At 42.8% G+C, this 19180-nt stretch overlaps 1 protein-coding gene across 1 annotated transcript in view; it reads left to right on the forward strand.

The window, feature by feature from the left end:
* Positions 1 to 19180, forward strand: part of LOC122796926 (collagen alpha-6(VI) chain-like) — a 1619258-nt gene that overhangs the window by 1123864 nt on the left and 476214 nt on the right. Inside the window, exon 26 of the mRNA XM_044065693.1 lies at positions 16387 to 16449. Within this exon, the coding sequence (XP_043921628.1) occupies positions 16387 to 16449 (63 nt within the window). The remainder of the gene's footprint in view (positions 1 to 16386; positions 16450 to 19180) is intronic.

Genomic DNA, 19180 nt, shown 5'->3' on the forward strand with positions numbered 1-19180 from the left:
GGACATACAGTCTGCATGTACTGCCTTGGAGTGGTACACCTTCAGGAGTCTTGTGCCATATGCCACTCCTTTAGCCATCAGGTGCTGCTAGAGAGAAAGAAGAGGATTGTTGGAGACCCCTTTTTCAAAGGCTATTGAAGAAGGTTTAGGGCCTTCAAAATCGGGCCATTCCTCCTCTTCTAGATCAGATAAATCGGGGAAAAGATCATCTTCTTCAGCATCTCAGTTGGAGCTAATAAAAAAGTTGCAAAAAATTTCATCTTCAGACCCAAAGACAGTCAGGCCTGAGAAATCTTCCACCCCAACTCCTTTAGTTTCAGAGCCATTGGGTTTTTAGGTACTGAGCCAGTCCCTGGAATTGGAACCACTATCTCCAACCTTAAGATCTCCCTTAACGTAGGTATCCAGATCTCCTGCTCTCTCCTGTCGATCCTCCAGGAGCCTCTCTGATGATGATGTGTATTGCATGGTGTGGAGGCTATTGAAGACACCGTCGCTTGACAAATTGTTGTCAGATCCAACTCAAAGGGCTTCAGAACTGACCAAGCCTACCCTTTCACCATCGAGTCCTCCTCCGAGCCAATCCAGGACTTTGGAGCCAGAATGTCTAGAACTGGTCATAGTGGGACCATCGGAGCTAAGACCTATATGGGATCTTCAGGTCCAACTACTGCTCTGACGTCCTTGGTTCCGTCTGAAGTTGAGGAGTCTAGGAGCCGATGCTCTCTGGTCAGGTCTAGGGAGGGGAGTCAGATCGGACACTTGTTGGATCCAAACATGCCTCTCAGGCCTTTGGTGCGGGTGAGCTTGGCTCCTACATTGGCCATGTAGCCAACCCCCTTTGGTTCTGGGGATGCCTTCTGGTTCTTTGGAGCTGGGAGTTTACTCAGATCAGGGGCAGCGGTCTTTCATAGTGATCAGGAGAGTGATGTCTCCACAGACAGGTCCAACCTCAGGTCCAGACATTCTTCCCCCAAAGACACTGGCGTCTTTCTCAGCACCACTGCATCCACAGAGAGGTGGAGACCCTTGGCCTCAGGATGCCCCATTTGGTGAACCCCTCTCTTCTGAAACCTCTTTAGACTACCCTTCTGAAAAGGTCCTTCGGAAGAGACTTTGCAAGAGGAAACATTTAGGCTCCCAGAGGAGTTCATCACATCTGATACAGACCTTGATGAGTCAGAAGGGTCCCCATAGTCACCCTCTGAGGATGTCTCCTTCACAGACATCCTGGAAATACTTAAACAGAGAAGCTGGTTGGAAGCCAATCAACCCTTCTCAGGAGTCTGTATACCTGAAGGCTTTTGGGTCTTGCCCTTCTGTCACTTGGGTCTCTCTGCCTTTAAACGGACTGATGGACCTAGTTTGTCGAAAGGCATGGGGATTCTCCAGACTCAGTAGAGCCTGTTCCCCAGAGGCTAAACAAACTCATAACATCCCCTACAGATAAGAGTTTTCTTACAAAAGATGTCCCAGTAGATGCTATGATGGTGGTGGCAGGCACCAAAAAGGAACTTTCTGAGACGTCCTCTTTTGTCCATCTGCCAAACAAGGAGTTTTGCATGATGGACAGATAGGGAAAGCGCACCTTTTCTTCAGTGACCTTTGCACTCAGAAGGCTGAATTATCTCACCCACTTTACCAGACTTCAGAGAGATCTCCTGATGGTGCTAAGAGATACTCTCCAAGGTTCAGTAGCTGAAGGGGTATCAGAGAAGGTTTCTTCTCAGCTCTCCACCTTAAATTCAATGGTCAACTCCTCCATGAGACTCATTTCTTATTCAGCAGATGGAGAGAGAGTAGGGCAGCGGGTTCAGGAATTTCCCTATGGAGACATTCCTGGATGCAACCCAGCCACTAGGGATGCACAAGTCAGTGTATTTCTTTGTGCTGGTCCCAAGCCTGGTAAATGGGGAGGGTTTCATCAGGAAAGGCATCCAGTGTAAAACATTTGCCAAATGACATATGCGGACAACAATAAAGATTTACCTACTGGATCGGTCGAGGCTGAGGTTAACAATGACCACCACCAGTACTGTTAGCCAACAGGGTGCTGGCAGAAATTGGACTACTGTTGACCGTAGGAGAAAAAGAGGGAGAAGGCATACTCAAAGGCAGTAAGAGAGAAGAAAGGTTAGGAGTGTGGTAGTGAGGGTAGGAACTTTGAATATTGGCAGTATGACTGGTATAGGGAGAGAGCTAGCTGATATGATGGACAGAAGGAAGGCTGATATATTGTGTGTGCAAGAGACCAGATGGAAGGGGAGTAAGGCCAGGTGTACTGGAGATGGGTTCAAATTGTTCTATCATGGTGTCGATGAAAAGAGAAATGGGGTAGGGGTTATCCTGAAGGAACAGTATGACAAGAGTGTTTTGGAGGTGAAAAGAGTGTCAGATACAGTGATCTTTATGAAGCTGGAAACTGATGGTGTAATGATGAATGTTGTTAGTGCATATGCTCCACAAGTTGGGTGTGCAATGGATGAGAAAGAAAAAGTTTGGAGTGAGTTGGATGAAGTGGTGATGACTATACCCAAGCATGAGAGAGTGGTGATTGGAGCAGATTTCACTGGGCATGTTGGTGAAGGGAACAGAGGGGATGAGGAAGTGATGGGTAAGTATGGTGTTAAGGAAAGGAATGCAGAAGGTCAGATGGTTGCGTATTTTGTGAAAAGGATGGACATGGCTGTGGTGAATACATATTTTAACAAGAGGGAGGAGCATAGGGTGACATACAAGAGTGGAATAAAATGCACACAGATGGAGTATATCCTATGCAGGAGGGCCAGTTTGAAGGAGATTGGAGATTGTAAAGTGGTGACAGGGGAAAGTGTGGTTAGGCAGCATAGAATGGAGGTCTGTAGGATGACGTTAGTGATCAAGAAGAGGAGGAGGAGTGTCAGGGCAGCACCAAGAATCAAATGGTGGAAATTGAAATAGGGGGATTGTGACGTGGAGTTCAGGGAAGAGTTAAGACAGGCACTGGGTGGCAGTGAAGAGTTACTGAATAGCTGGGTAACTACAGCAGAGCTAGTAAGGGAGATGGCTAGAAAGGTGCTTGGTGTGACATCTGGACAGAGGAAGGAGGACAAGGAGACCTGGTGGTGGAATGAGGAAGTACAGGAGTGTATACAGAGAAAGAGGTTGATGACTCAGAAGTAAGATTGTCAGAGAGATGAAGAAAATACACAGAAGTATAAGGAGATGAGGTGCATGGCAAAGAGAGAGGTGGCAAAGGCTAAGGATAAGGTGCATGAAGAGTTGTATGAAAGGTTGGACACTAAGGAGGGATAAAAGGACCTGTACCAATTGGCTAGACAAAGGGACCGAGCTAGTAAATATGTGCAGCAGGTAAGGGTGATAAAGGATAATGAGGGAAATGTACTCACAAGCGAAGAGAGTGTGTTGAACAGATGGAAAGAGTACTTTGAGGGGCTGATGAATGAAAAGAATGAGAGAGAGAGAAGGTTGGATGATATGGGGATAGTGAATCAGGAAGTGCTATGGATTAGCAAGGAGGAAGTAAGGATAGCTATGAAGAGGATAAAGAATGGAAAGGCTGTTGGTCCAGATGATATACCTGTGGAAGCATGGAGGTGTTTAGCAGAAATGGCATTGGAGTTTTTAACCAGATTGTTTAATGAAATCTTGGAAAGTGAGAGGATGCCGGAGGAGTGGAGAAAAAGTGTTTGGGTATCAATTTTAAGAATAAGGGTGATGTGCTGAGCTGTAGTAACTACAGAGGGATAAAACTGATCAGTCACAGCATGAAGTTAAGGGAAAAAGTAGTGGAAGCTAGCTTAAGAAGGGAGGTGATGATTAGTGATCAGCAGTATGGTTTCATGCCAGGAAAGAGCACTACAAATGTGATGTTTGCTCTGAGAGTGTTGATGGAGAAGTACAGATAAGTTCATAAGGAGTTACACTGTGTCTTTGTGGACTTAGAGAAAGCATATGACAGGGCGCTTAGAGAGGAGTTCTGGTATTGTATGAGGAAGTTGAGAGTGGCAGAGAAGTATGTAAGAGTGGTACAGGATATGTACGAGGATAGTGTTACAACGGTTAGGTCTGCGGTGGGAATGACTGATACATTTAAGGTGGAGGTGGGATTCCATCAAGGATCAGCTCTGAGCCCTTATTTGCAATGGTAATGGATAGTTTGACATACGAGATCAGACAGGAGTCCCCATGGACTATGGTGTTTGCAGATGACATTGTGATCTGTAGTGAGAGTAGGGAACAGGTTGAGGAGACTCTGGAGAGGTGGAGATATTCTCTATAGAGGAGCACAATGAAGGTCAGCAGGACTAAGACAGAATATATGTGTGTGAATGAGAGGAAGGATAGAGGAGTGGTGAGTATGCAGGGAGTATAGTTGATGAAGGTGGATGAGTTTAAATACTTGGGATCAACAGTTCAGAGTAAAGGCGAGTGTGGAAGAGAGGTGAAGAAGAGAGTACAGGCAGGGTGGAGTGGCTGGAGAAGAGTGTAAGGAGTGACTTGTGACAGATGAGTACCAGTAAGAGTGAAAGGGAAGGTCTACAAGAGGGTAGTGAGACCAGTTATGTTATATGGGTTTGAGACAGTGGCACTGACAAAAAGGCAAGAGTAAGAGCTGGACTTGGCAGAGTTAAAGATGTAAAGATTTGCACTGGGTGTGACGAGGGTGGACAGGATTAGGAATAAGTATATTAGAGGGTCAGCATAGTTTGGACAGTTTAGAGACAAAAACAGAGGTAAGATTGCATTGGTTTGGACATGTGCTGAGTAGGGATGCTGGGTATATAGGGAAAGGATGCTAAGGATGGAGCTGCCAGGTAAGAGGAAAAGAGGAAGGCCTAAGATACGGTTTATGGATGTGGTGAGAGAGGGCATGCAGGTGGTTGGTGCGACAGAGCAAGATGCAGAGGACAGGAAGAAATGGAAACAGATGATCCGTTGTGGTGCCCCCTAATGGGAACAGCTGAAAGAAAAAGAAGACATTCCTGGATGCACTTGTTTAACTTCGCAGAGCCCTTTAAATTTTCTTTTGTTAATGCCCCTTTTGATGGCTCATTCTTGTTTTGGCCAAAAGTCAAAGGCACACTAACCAGCTGTGAACAGGAAGGAAAAACTCTCTCTGCCGTAGGAGTCTGTTTTAACCTATCTTATAGACCTTACCCAAAAGGTGAAAAGGGAGGAAAAATGTGGTTCCGAAAATTCCAGAGACCTTTTCAGGACACATGTGGTGATTCTTCCCCCAGGGGCTGGGGGGGAAACAGTAATGAAAGACACCGACCATGCTGCAGAGGGGGTTCACAGAATCAGGGCGACAGGAATTTATTTCTTGGTAAGCCCTTTCAGCTCTCCTGAAAGGAGGCTTGTCTGTCCATCTTGGGAGGCAGTCGGGGGTCACTTATCTTTGTACCCATAGGCCTGGCTAAAAATGACAAAAGACAAGTGGGTACAAAGCATTGTATCCAGAGGTTACTCCATATGCTTTTCTTTCCCTGTCCCAATCATGAAAAACATCCCAGACATTCCACCCAGTCAAAGAGAACAGGCAACTCTAGAAATACAAAAGTTGCTAGAAAAAAGAGTCATCCAGACAGTCCCTGAAGACTAAATAGGATCCAGAACCTACTCAAAGTTCTTTTTAGTTCCAAAGAAAATAAGGGACTGCAGACCCATTCTGGATCTCAACAAATTAAACAAGTCAGTAAGAAAATAAAATTTCCAGATGGTAACACTGCAGTCGATAGTCCCTTTTCTGGGACAAGATGACTGGATGTGCTTGATAGACCTCCAGGATGCGTACTACCACATAAAAATGGACAGGTGATCCAGGAGTCATTTGCGCTTTTGGCTGGGAGCCAGTCACTAACAGTTTCATGTTCTGCCATTTGGTCTCACTACAGCCCCCAGAGTTTTCACCAAGTGTATGGCAGTAGTCATGGCTCACTTCAGACATGAAGGATTCTGAGTGTTTCCATATTTAGATGACTGGCTCCTAACCACCACCTTGGAGCATCTACTAACAAAGGTGAGAGACAACACCTTGCAGCTGTGCTCTCACCTAAGAATCACAACAAACTGCAAAAAATCTGTCTTGTTGCCATCTCAGTGTATTGTTTTTATAGGAGCAGATCTAGATACAATGAAAATGATGGCAAAACTTCCTTCCGAAAGGGTTCAAGTTCTCCGAAGTCAGGTTCTACTCCTACTTTCCAAGAAAAAAGTACAAGCAAAAACAGCTCTGAAAGCCTTGGAAACCATGGCAGCAGCAATAACCCTAATTCTGTTATCATGTCTGCATATGGGAATTCTACAGTGGTTGCTGTTCACTCAATGGTCCATGCAGGAACTACCCATGTCCCACCAAATTATAATAACGGAATCCTGCAAAAAAGACCTTCATTGATGGCTTTACTCCACTCATGTGACATTAGGTCGACCCTGTCTTCTTCCACAACCTTTAGCCACAGTGACCACGGACGCTTCCCAGAAGGTGGGGGTTAACGGGGAAGGATAGTCCAAGGCAATTGGCAGAATCATGAAGCACACTTGCACATCAATGTCCTAGAGATGAGGGCAGTGCTTCTAGTGATGCAAGCATTCCAAGACTCTCTTCCACTAGGAACTATTGCAATACAGACAGACAACATGCCAGTTGTGTAGTACATAGATAAACAAGGAGGAACCAAGTCTTACCCCCTTTGTCAAGAGGCCCTGAGAGTATGGCATTGGGTGACCTCCTCCCAACACTTTCTGATAGCAGTGCACATCCCGGGGAAATCCAGCATGATAGCAGACAAACTCAGCAGAGCAATTCTGATGCCTCATGAGTAGTCCCTAAAACAAGAAGTAGCAGAGATGATTTTCTGTAAATTGGGCCAGCCTTGCTGCAACATTTTTGCCAGGTCCATGAAGGCCAAATGCAGCAGCTATTTTGCCCTAATCCTCCCTCTGGGGGAGTCACCAAAGGATACACCTATATGTAATTGGCCCTCGGGTCTCCACTATGCCTTTCCTCCTTTTCCATTGATATGCAAAGTTCTTCAGAAAGCCAGCTCATTGGGAAGGAATTTGAATCTTGTCACCTCATACTGGCCTCATCAAATCTGGTTCCCCTTCCTATGGCCTCGTCTTCAGGAGAAGCCATGGATTCTGGACCCAGTTCTGGACCTTCTGATTCATGCATCAGGGATGCTCCACCCCTCCCTTCAAACCCTCAAATTGACAGCTTGGCTGCTCCTATTCCAAACATAGCCAGTCTGCCTAAAATTTCCCTATCAGTAATCATATCTTGATCTCGTCTCATAAGGCTTCATCAAGGAAGTTATATATGAGCAAATGGAAGAGATTTTCTTCCTGGGCCTTGAATAACCACATTGACTCCTTCTCTGCCCCTATAGCTTCCATTCTTGAATTCTTGATAAAGCTACTTAATGAAGGCACAGCTGGAGCTACTATTTGAGTTCAGTTAGCAGTGATACCTACTTTCCATATAGGTGAATCGGGGCCAAATGTGATGTCCCACAGACTTTGCAAGGCATTTTTTAAGGGCACTATTTTATTAAAACCACCCATTAAAGCCTCGCCAGCACCACAGAACTTGAACTTTGTCTTATCCCGTTTGATTTTTCCCCCTTTTGAACTTGTATCATCCTGCGATCTAAAGTTTTTGACATGGAAGACAATTCTTTTGGTAGCCATCACTTCTGCTATAAGAGTTTCAGAGCTACAAGCATTGTCAATAAAGCCCCCCCCCCACATGGTTTTCCACAAAGACAGAGTATCCCTATGAACTAACCCATCCTTTCTACCCAAAGTATGCTCAGAATCTAATTTGAACCAATCCATAGACCTACCATTTTTTCCCCAACTATGGCAACAAGGCAGAATATATGCTACACTAACTAGATGCACATAGAAAATTATGTTTCTACTTATGTAGGACAAAGGACGTCAGAAAATCTGACCAATTATTTGTATCATTTTCAGACTATAAGAGAAGTGCTCCTGTATCTAAAGTCGCACTTTCAAAATGGCTGTCAAATTGTATTACTTTTACTTACAAATCAAAAAAAAAAAAGGACTCCCCACAAAGTAAAAAGTCATTCTACAAGAGCCATAGCAACCTCTTCTGCTTTTTGGGCAAGACTACCAGTTGATACCATTTGTGCTGCAGCAACATGGGCAAGGCCTCATACCTTTATCACTGATTACAAAATGGATTTGGCTTCCAGGAACAGGGCCTCTTTTGGGTCCATTTTTCTGAAGGATATTCTCCCTTGAGCCACCCAAGAAAGATGGTGCTAGAGATGCTGTCCCAACCAGTTAAGAATGAAGGCGAGATAGGACAACATCACGTAAAGAAGTTATGTACTTACCATAAAGTTCCATGTGTATTGTTAATCTCGCCTTCATTCTTACATCCCACCCTCCTTCCCCCAGCCTTTGGCTCCTAGAGCATAGAGCGAATACAATTGGAAATTGTACTTCATTGCTCTGTATGTTTTTTGATAGTTTTTATTTGGTACCGAGTGTTATATCAGCAAACAAGATCTGGGGAGTTTTCGTAGGGCATGATGGGATAGGGTTACAGCCAAGAGCTAGTGAAAGACCTCGAGCTTTTGTATAAGGCCGAGTCGTAACCGAGGATCTGTTCCGAACCCAGCTAGTTAAGAATGAAGGCAAGATGGACATCACACATGGAACGTTATGGTGAGTACATAACTTCTGTTTCCTTTAAATTCATTTCATTATCTAAATGATGCTCAACTGCTGAGTAGTAGCAAGCTCATCCAGGGTTGTCAGAATGTGATGCTGTTGACTTCAGACAGTGTAAATACACCTTTACTGCATTAGTCTGCATGCAGGCATTCACAGAAGAATGGACATGTGTATTCCAAATATACATTAAAAGAGCCAATACAAGAAGCAAGTCTTGTGCATGTAGTTTTTATGTACCTTGTGTCCCATGCATTTCTAAATGCTAAAATGTGTACCTAATGCTGCTTTGAGATTATTTATGAAATAGTAATTGTAATCAGAGATTAGGATGGTAATTTTTCATCTGAATGAGTTAACAGTTATGAAGTGAAAGTCAAAGTAAATTTTACTGTTATACAGATCAATACAGATGAAAAGGTGAGTATCACTGCACAAAATTTCGATACTCAGGCTGGTACCACATGTATGACAGTTTACAGAACGAAGATTAAATTAATAAAAAAATTTAATTAAATAAAAATAAGAAAGCTAATATACAAAAAAAATGAATTAAGTAAAACAAATTTCAAAGCTCTATTTACATTAGAAACCCAACAAATACCGCAGGAATAGATTCGGTAGAAATATAAAAATATGCAAAAAACAATACTGTAATAAATAAGAGAGGCACACATGTAAACTTACCCACCACCAGTATATACCATACATAAACTTACAGTTCACAGTTTTCCTAGTGCACAGAGAGATGTATGAAGTCAGCAATTCACAGAATTTATGTAAACAATGACATATTGCATACACATTTTTTACTCATGTAGCTCGTTAGGCTATGTGTTTGTTATTCAGCAGTCTGATAGAGTGTGGGAAGAAGTTATTATGGAATCTGGATGTCCTGCATCTAATGCTTCTGTAGTGCTTCCTTGTTGCCAGGAGTTGGAACAGTCCATGCGCTGGATGGTGTATATCCCTCAATAGTTTTTGGACTCTGCCATATCATCTGTTCGAATATATGTCCTGTAGGGATTGAAGATTGGAACCACTGATTTTTGTGGCCTGTTTAACAATTTTATCGAGTGCCTTCTGATCAGCTTGAGAGAAATTTCCATACCAGACAACGATGTTGTTGGCAGTACACTCTCAGTTGTGGCTCTTTAGAAGGTGAGTATGACCTGTGGGGGAAGGTTACCTCTACAAAGTCTCCTAAGGAAGTGGAGACGTTGTTGGGCTCTCTTTGTAAGGTAGGAAGTGTTTGTGCCCCAACTTAGGTCTTGAGAGATATGTACCCTTAGAAATTTGGTGCTATTTACTCTTTCCACTGCAAACCATTTATAATGATAGGGGTGTGTGCCTTTTTCTTCTTCCTAAAATCAATAATGATTTTCTTGGTTTTCCCAACATTTAGTGCTAAGTTGTTGTCACTGCACCATTGAAGGAGTTGGTTCACTTCTTCCCTGTAGGCCCCCTCATCTTTCTTCTTGATAAGGCCAATTACTGTTGTCTGTTTGACTGATGCATAGCTGTGCAGTCATGTGTTAGAACTGTGAAAAGAAGTGGACTGAGAACGCAACCTTGTGGGACCCCGGTATTTAGGGTAATGCTGTTTGAGTGATGCTTTCCATCTGAAACTGTGTGTGACCCTTCAGTTAGAAAGTTGAGGATTCAGTTGCATATTGCGTTTTCTATACCAAGTTTACTCAGAATTAGACATCCGATGTTGTGGAATAAAGTACAGTTTTGTACCTACCATAAATGTAGATGTTCCGAGTGCTCATACAGCTGCAGTCATTACAGATGGGTTATCCTGCCATCAGGCGGGTCCTCGGTCGGCCGAATTCCAAAGTCTAGGTCCGGCGTCGGTTGTCGTCACTTCTTCCCTGACGTCAATGCGGCAGGGGTATAAAAGAGCAGCCGATGCCATCTTCTTCAGTTTTTCTTGCCCCAGATGTCAGGTGCCCCCAGAAGGAAGGCAAAACTTAAACTTATGTAATCATGCAATATAGAATAATCAAAAAACAGTAGTTGCAAGCAAATACACCATAAAAGAATACTCCAAATAGGTTGTATGAGAAGGTGTTTGTCATAAGACCTGTCCTAAGAGGGGGCGGAGGGGGGGTAACCTGGACTGCAGCTGTATGAGCACTCGAACATCTACATTTATGGTAGGTACAAAACTCTGCTATGTTCATCGTGCATACAGCTGCAGTCATTACAGATGGATAGAATCCCAAAGCTAAGTAGGGGTGGCAGGCACTAAGTGGAACTAGGAGGAGCAAGGATGCCCTGCAAGACTGCTGTGGCAAATCCCGCTCTAGATTAGAGTATAGTGGAAGGTGATAGTGTTTGGAGAAAGTGTGCACTGAACTCCAAGTGGCTGCTTCCAAAATGTCCTTGGTAGGAACCCCCCTGAGGAAAGCTGAAGAGTAGCTGTGGCCCTGGTGGAGTGGGATCTGATGCTTGTAGGCACAGTTTTTCCATGAAATGAGTAACAAAAGCTTATGCAGTAGGCTATCCATTTTGAGATTGTCTGTTTGGAAATAGCCTTTCCTTGAGCACCTGTAGCATAGGACACAAAGAGTTGCTCGGATTTCCTGAATGGCTTTGTCCTGGCCAAATAATAATGAAGTTGTCTGTAAATGTCCAAGGAATGCAGTAGTCTTTCCCCGTTGTTTTGTGGATTAGGATAAAAGGTAGGTAAGTGGATAGTCTGATTCAAAGCTACACTGGATACTACCTTTGGCATAAAGGTAGGGTTGGTTCGTAAGGAAACTCTGTCCTGATGGAAAATGATGAAAGGTTGCACAGCCATGAGGGCCTGTAGCTCCGAAACCCTGCGTGCTGAGGTGATAGCCACAAGGAAGGCTGTTTTCCATGACAAGTATTGTAGTTCTGTTGAAGCAGCTGGCTCGAAGGGAGGAAGGGTCAGCTTTTCCAATATGAAGTTGAGGTCCCAAGCAGGGACTGGTGGTTTCCTTGGGGGTTTTATATTCTTTGACCCTCTGAGGAACTGTCTTAAGAGAGGATGAGAGAATAAAGGAGGATCTGTGTTGTATTGTGCAGAAATGGCTGAAGCGTGGATTTTGATGGAGGAGAAGGAAAGTACACTGTTTAACATCTCAGCTAGGTACTGTAAAATTTGAGGTAAATTTATTACCCAAGGATTCTGGCCCTTTTCTTGATTCCAGGCACAAAATCGTTTCCATTTGGCGGAGTAGGCTTTTCTAGTAGAAGGTCTTCTGGCCTCCAAGATGACATCCTGCACCTCCTTGTAGAGGAGGGTCTGTTGGGAAATCAAGGAATTCTCCATGCAGCTAGATTTAGGGTTATGAGCTGGCTGTGAAGAGTCTTGTAGTTGTGCTGGGACAACAGAAGAGGGACTAGAGGTAGGATCCATGGTGGGGAATGTGTCAGGCTCTTCAGGAGCGGATACCAATGTTGTCTTGGCCAGTCTGGAGCAATGAGAATCATTTTCAGCCTCTCTGCTCTGGCTTTTAATAGAACTTTGGGCAGCAGAGGAAGAGGCGGAAAGGCATAGACTGTCAATGTTGTCCAATTGAAAGAAAGTGCGTCCACTTTCCAGGCCTGTGGATGATAGGTCCTTGAACAACATTTTTTCAACTGGTAATTTCTGTGGGTAGCAAAGAGATCTATGTCTGGCTGTCCCCATGCCTGAGTTACCTTTGTGAAAACTTGAGGATGCAACTTCCATTCGTGTGGATCTGTCATATTTCTGCTTAGGCTGTCTGCCAGTGTGTTTTCCTTCCCTGGCAGGAATTGTGCCTGTAGTTGAATTTACAATTCCAGTGCTGTGTTCCATAGGGTCATGGCTTGCCTGCACAGGGGGTATGAATGAGTTCCCTCCTGTTTGTTTATGTACCACATCACTGTGGTGTTGTCTGTCCTTATCAATAGCTGGCCTGGGTGCAGTAGGTCTTTGAAGGCCATAATAGCATTTTGCATGGCTAGCATTTCCTTTTGGTTGATGTGTAGGTGCTTCTCTTTTTGAGACCATTTTCCCTGAATGCACTCATCTATCATGTGTGCCCGCCAGGCGTAGTCTGAGGTGTCTGTTGTGATGATTTGAGTTGCTTGAGGTACACAGAAAGGGAGACCTATGTTTCTTTGGCATGCTTGAGCCCACCACAGAAATTCCTTTTGAAGGCATGGAATGAGTGGTATAATTGTTTCCAAGCTGTGGCTGTGTTGAGACCGTAAGTTTTTTAGGTACCATTGAAGTTTCCTCATATGCAGCTTTGCACATGGGATTAGTAGGATGCAAGATGCCATGAATCCCAGAGCCTGCAGGACTTTCCTTGCAGTCAGCCTGGTGAAGGTTGCCATTTTGCTGAAGTATTGAGACAGTTGCCCTTGTTTGTCTGGCGTGAGGTAGGCCATCTGGGTGGTTGTTTTCAAGCTGGCACCCAGGAAAATTATTTCTTGAGAGGGTATTAGTTTTGATTTCTTTTTGTTGACTGTGTAGCCCAGAAAGTTCAACAGTTTTATTACAAATGCCAGGTGTTTCAGAAGTATGTCCTTGCTGTCCGCTTGGATCAGGCAGTCGTCCAGATATGGGTATATTTGTATTCCTTGTAGTCTGCAGAAGGCAATTACTGATGCCAGGCATTTCGTAAACACTCTGGGCGCAGTAGATAAGCCAAAGGGCAATGCAGAGAATTGATAATGGGTTGAACCTGCAAGAAATCTGAGGTATCTTCTGCAATCTTGTCTGATAGGGACATGCAGGTATGCCTCCTTGAGGTCCAATGTTACCAGCCAAGACTCCTTGCCCAGCATGGGAAGAAGCTGCTGTAATGTGAGCATCTTGAATTTTGGTACCTGTAAATATGTGTTTAGGATGGATAGGTCTAAGATAGGTCTCCAATCTTTGTCTTTCCTTGGTACCAGGAATAGTCTGGAATAAAACCCTTGACCTTGTTCTTTTGCAGGTACCTCTTGAATCGCTTTCATGTCCATGAGAGCTGAAATTTAGTTTTGTGCCTCTGCCCTTTGATTTTGTGGCAGGTTTGGCATGCCTCTCATTTTTGGAAGGGTGTGAAAGTGGAACCTGTAGCATCTGTCTATAATGTCCAGAATCCATTTGTCTTTTGTAACAATATGCCAATTTTTTTAGAATAATGCCAGTTTTCCGCCCAAAGGTGCTGCCATTAAAGCTTTGCTTGGCAGGTAAAGGGGGAAGTCATTGTGTCTGTTTTCTAAATGACTGTGATCTATCTTCTCCACCTCTTGGGGTTGGTGCTTGCCACTGTCTGGCTCTGAAAGATCCTTGAGGTTGCCCTCTACCCCTTGGGCGTCTGTATCTGCCCCTTTGAGGTCTGTCCGTGGCTGAAAAGGACCAATTTTTTGAAGGCCAGTTTCTGCTGAAACGTGGAGGTTGTACCTGCAGGAAATCTTTCACTGTTTGCATTGATTTCGCTTTTTCCTCCATTTTCTTTAGTACCTCCTCAGCTTTAACACCAAACAATACATCTTTTTGAAGAGGTGCATCTAATAATTTAGCTTTGACATGATCTGGTAAGGCTTGCTCTTTGAGCCAAGCATGTCTACGTATAACAGACCCCGTAACAGCAGCTCTACATGAGGCCTCTAAAGCATCAAAACCACACTGCAAGGTTTGTTTACCCACTTGCTCTGCACCATGCAACAAATCCTACAACTCTTTTAAATCTGGTTGTTCTGGTTATGTCATTTTGCTTTTCTACTGAGATAACAAAAACTGTTGATACTTTAACATATGGAACTGACAGTTTAATGCCCTCATGGTTAAAGTGGCTGAGGTGTACACCTTTTTCCCCCACCTTTCTAAAGATCTGGAATCTCTCTCTGAAGGTAATGGGTTTTTAGCAGTAGAGGCCTTAATTCCCCTGGGACCCTGTGAAATAGTTTCTGGGTCAGCAGTATGGCTTTTGTATAGGAACTGGTGTGAATCAGGAACCTGGTAATATCTGTCTGGTTTAACAGGAGCTGGAGGTAAAGAATCTGGATTAAGGCTGGCTTCTGTGTACACATCATCCAATATATCTAAAACAGGAGGGTTAGCCAGGGGCCTATGCTGGGGGAGCAAGAGAAAATCCCTGAGCCTTTTCTTGGAATCTGAGTAATCTTGGCCTTCCCAGTGAAAGCGTTCCCTCAATGTATGTAGGGTTTCCCCAAAAGAGTAGTCCTCAGGGGGGGAGACCGAGGGAATAGACTCCTCTGCATCAGAGTCTTCAAAAGGAGAATAGGCATAGTCCTGGTCCTCAGAATGTTCAAAGGTAATAGAGGCTTGATCTGAGGAAGGGTAGTCTTCCTCTAATCTGGGCCTTTTGTCCGAGGGGGGGTTGAGAACCCTTGATAAGAGTAATCAAATCCTCAGCCATTTTGAGCATCTGTTTTTTTGGGCATGGGGCCTTGAGAGGGGATCTGAGGTCCCTGTTTTTTTGGTTTTCATGGCTGCTTTAGATTTAGTGAAAGCTTTAATAGAGAAGGAGGAAGGCCTGAACACACCTTGAGAAATGGCAGGCCTGTCTAAACTCTCAGTTTCCCCGCCAAGAGTGGCGTTGGTATCTGTAGTAGGAATGGGGACCGAGGAGCCTGCGACCTTGGGTACTGAAGACACCGGTAATGTTGTGTCATCGGTACTTAGGGGCTGCGTAGGCGCCTCACTGAAAACCAGAGAACCGGTAGTCGGCCTTAGCGTGGTGTCAGTAGTCGGTGCGGACCTCGTATGTTGGTCCTTATCTTTGTGTCTTTTACTCAAAACTGGAGTCGGAGTATCCGACGACATAATATAATAAAATTTTTTACCAAAATAGTGAAGGGTGAACTCCACCCGGCGCTTAATAGTGCGCTTGTTGAATCTAGGACAAAAACGGCAGGCCGAGACATCGTGGTCTGGGCCTAAGCAAGGTATACAGAAAGAGTGGAAATCCTTATGCGGTATTTGCTTCCTACATGAAATGCAATTATTAACTTTGTCTGACATCGGTCTGAGGCAAGAAAAGTTTCCCCAACGGGGTACTTAGCTTTCAAGAAGACTTCGGCTGAAATATTTTCGTAAATCTCAGGAGCTGGCCGACCGGCACTTGCGAACTGCTTCTGCTTCGGGCACCGTGCAGCAAGAAAGACTGAAGAAGATGGTGTCGCCTGCCTCTTTTATAACCCTGCCGCACTGACGTCAGGGAAGAAGCGACGACAACTGACGCCGGACCTAGACTTTGGAATTCGGCCGACCGAGGACCCGCCTGATGGCAGGATAACCCATCTGTAATGACTGCAGCTGTATGCACGATGAACATCCATGTTAAGTCCAAGCTGAAGGCTATGAACAGCATGTGTACATAACAGTTCTTATTTTCCAGGTGGTCCAAGGTGTGATGAAGTGTTAAGGCTATGGCATCTGCAGTAGAACAATTTAGCCTGTATGCAAATTGTAAAGGATCAAATGTAGCAGGCAGGCAGGATGTTATATGATACTATATGACATCTGTGAGCCAAAAGTTAAGATGTTTCTTTACTATTTTAATAATAATTAGGTATATGTGCATGCTTTATGTGCATTTCTTAGGGTTTTAAAAGTAAATGCATGTTGTACTTCCTTTGCATCTGACTGTCTTAACAGCAAAGTCTTTTAACATTTCAGGAATATTAAATAAAATGATCTGTTTATTTTAACAGGGAGAAAGAGGCCCTCCAGGAACTGACGGTCCTGATGGGGATCCTGGTCTCCAAGGAAAACAGGTAATTAAAAATAGTCATTACATTTCTCTGCTGATTTGGCAAATTTTGCAATCGGGTGTTTATCCTCCTATAGAAAGTTCGTAGATATTCAGTGGTTTCTTTGCTTAGAAATAGTTTAAAGTAGAAAATATACCTCAAAAACTTGCCTTGAATCTGAAATGTATCTTACTGCAGAGTTTAATAGTTACCTACAAGTAAAGACAAATGTAAGTCCTGACAGCATGTATAAGTTTCTGGGATTCAAAGTCAAAGTAAACTTTATTGTCATTTAGAACTAGACATGTGTAGCCTAAATGAAATTTTGTGCATCAGCTCAAAAGGAAAGTGAAACAACATATACAAATACAGGAATAAACATAACTAACAAATACAGTACTACCCCCAATACATGCAAGAAAGAGCAGAGACATTTACCTACACTCATATACAAAAATAATACCCTCCCCTGATTTAAATGAACTACGCTATTTAAAGTAATACAAAACACACTACAGATTGAAATACTTACATTTTTTGTCTAATATTGCACTTGAGTGAGTTAAATAATACGGACTGTGGACATAAAAAATAAATATTGCACTTATGTGGAATATATGTAAATATATATTGCACAAATAAAAATTGACTTATTATGTGTGCAGACCCCAGGGACTAGTGCCCGAGTTCAGAAGTCTAATCACTGCAGGGTAGAAACTGTTACTGAATCTTGTAGTCCTGCAGCGGATACTGCGATATCTCCTGTCCAATGCCAGATGCTTAAACAGTCCATGCGCAGGATGCATGTTGTTCTGAATTGTTTTGGTGGCCTTTTGGATGCTTTTGGATGCAGAATAAAGATGTATCAATGGAAGACTGGAGCCTGTTGCCTTCTCTGCAACCCTTACCACTGTTTGTAGTGCCTACCATTCTGTAACTGTGCAGCTTCCAAACCACACTGTGAAGTTGAAGGTGAGGATGCCCTCTATTGCACCTCTATAGAAGTTGGAGAGAATATGAGGAGGAAGCTTAGCTTTTTTCAGCCTTCTTAAAAAGGGGAGGCATTGGGGCACTTTCTTGACCAGCTGACTGGTGTTTCCTGATGACGAGAGATCCTCTGATATGTATACACCCAGTAATTTCATACTCTTAACCCTCTCCATATTCTCACTATTGATTCTGAGGACTGGGTGGTTTGTTCTTGTTTCTTGCAATCTATAGGGCAACTACATAGTAAAAAAGCAAGAAAACCGCCTGCAAAGTAAAAAAAAACCTCCAACAAATTGATATCTTACTGCTTTCCAAGCTGACAGCTGATATGCTATATATGTGTGTGTGTGTGTATATATATATATATATATATATATATATTATATATATATATATATATATATATATATATATGTGTGTGTATATGTCTGTGTATATATATATATATATATATATATATATATATATATATATATATATATATATATATATATATATATATATATATATATATATATATATATATATATGTGTGTGTGTGTGTGTAGATAGATATAGACATATATATATATATATATATATATATATATATATATATATATATATATATATATATATATGTAAATTATCTATTATAGATATGTAAATTATCTATCTATGCACCTGAAAATATTGAGTGTGGGTAATAAGGTCAACAGCTGTCTAGTCAAACTAGTCAACTGCAGATGGTCAACTACATAGTTTATCAACAGACATGGGAGATTAACAATCCCCAGGTAGGGGAATATTCCCTTTCCCCAGGAAATGTGCAATCTGGGAGTTAATATATATTACTAGCAGGGAGTGTGGGGTGCTGTTTCTTGGCACAGGTATAGTGTAGCGTCAGCTTCCATGTTTTCTACCATACATAGTATATGTTTCTGTATTTAACAATGGGTGTTTTCATTAAAATTAGACACACTCATATATATATATATATATATATATATATATATATATATATATATATATATATATATATATATTATACACATGTATACACACATGCGCACACACATGCACAGCATGCACACAGACGTACAAATGAGCAGCTCAGGATAAAAAATAATGGCAGCACAATTCAGAAAGACTGCAACAACCTTATACTTCCTGTAATGGAGGCCCATGGAATATATGCAAATGACCACTTAAGGACATCGTGTTTCAGATACATGCCTTATATGGTTACATTCAGGCCAATAAAGCCAAACCCCAATAGCTGTGGACATATATGTTTTGGCCTGTGGCGTGTGCTGGAGTAACAAACATAATAATCTATATGTGGAGTTAGCATACTGAGGAATGTATTCATTATTCTTCAAGTCAGTGCCTGAGATGTACCAAGTAAGTATATATACATATGTTAGTATCGAGTGGCATGGAAAGTCCAGGCTTTCCTCCCAATCCTGTCAGTGCGTAAAATATGTCTATCGAGTGGCATGGAAAGTCCAGCCATTCCTCCCAATCCTGTCAGTGGGTAAAATATATCAATGCCTGTATGATATCTCTGTCCACTTGAAAATGCTTTGTCAGCTACTGGTCAGTAAGCTGGTGGCATGTAATAATGTAATAATAATGTAATAATACATTTTACCTGTACCATTTTCATTTGTGCCAACTGCTATCAGGTCACACTGCCGTCTGTGATCAGCAGTGCTTATAGCTACTAAATGCTGGTTCATGAATGCTGTTGATGCTCCAGGTGACTTCACTTGTTGCTGTTCTA

Source organism: Protopterus annectens, chromosome 3.part0 (assembly GCF_019279795.1).
Source record: "Protopterus annectens isolate FY-2018-M chromosome 3.part0, PAN1.0, whole genome shotgun sequence".
In the NCBI taxonomy this organism is placed as follows: domain Eukaryota; kingdom Metazoa; phylum Chordata; order Ceratodontiformes; family Protopteridae; genus Protopterus; species Protopterus annectens.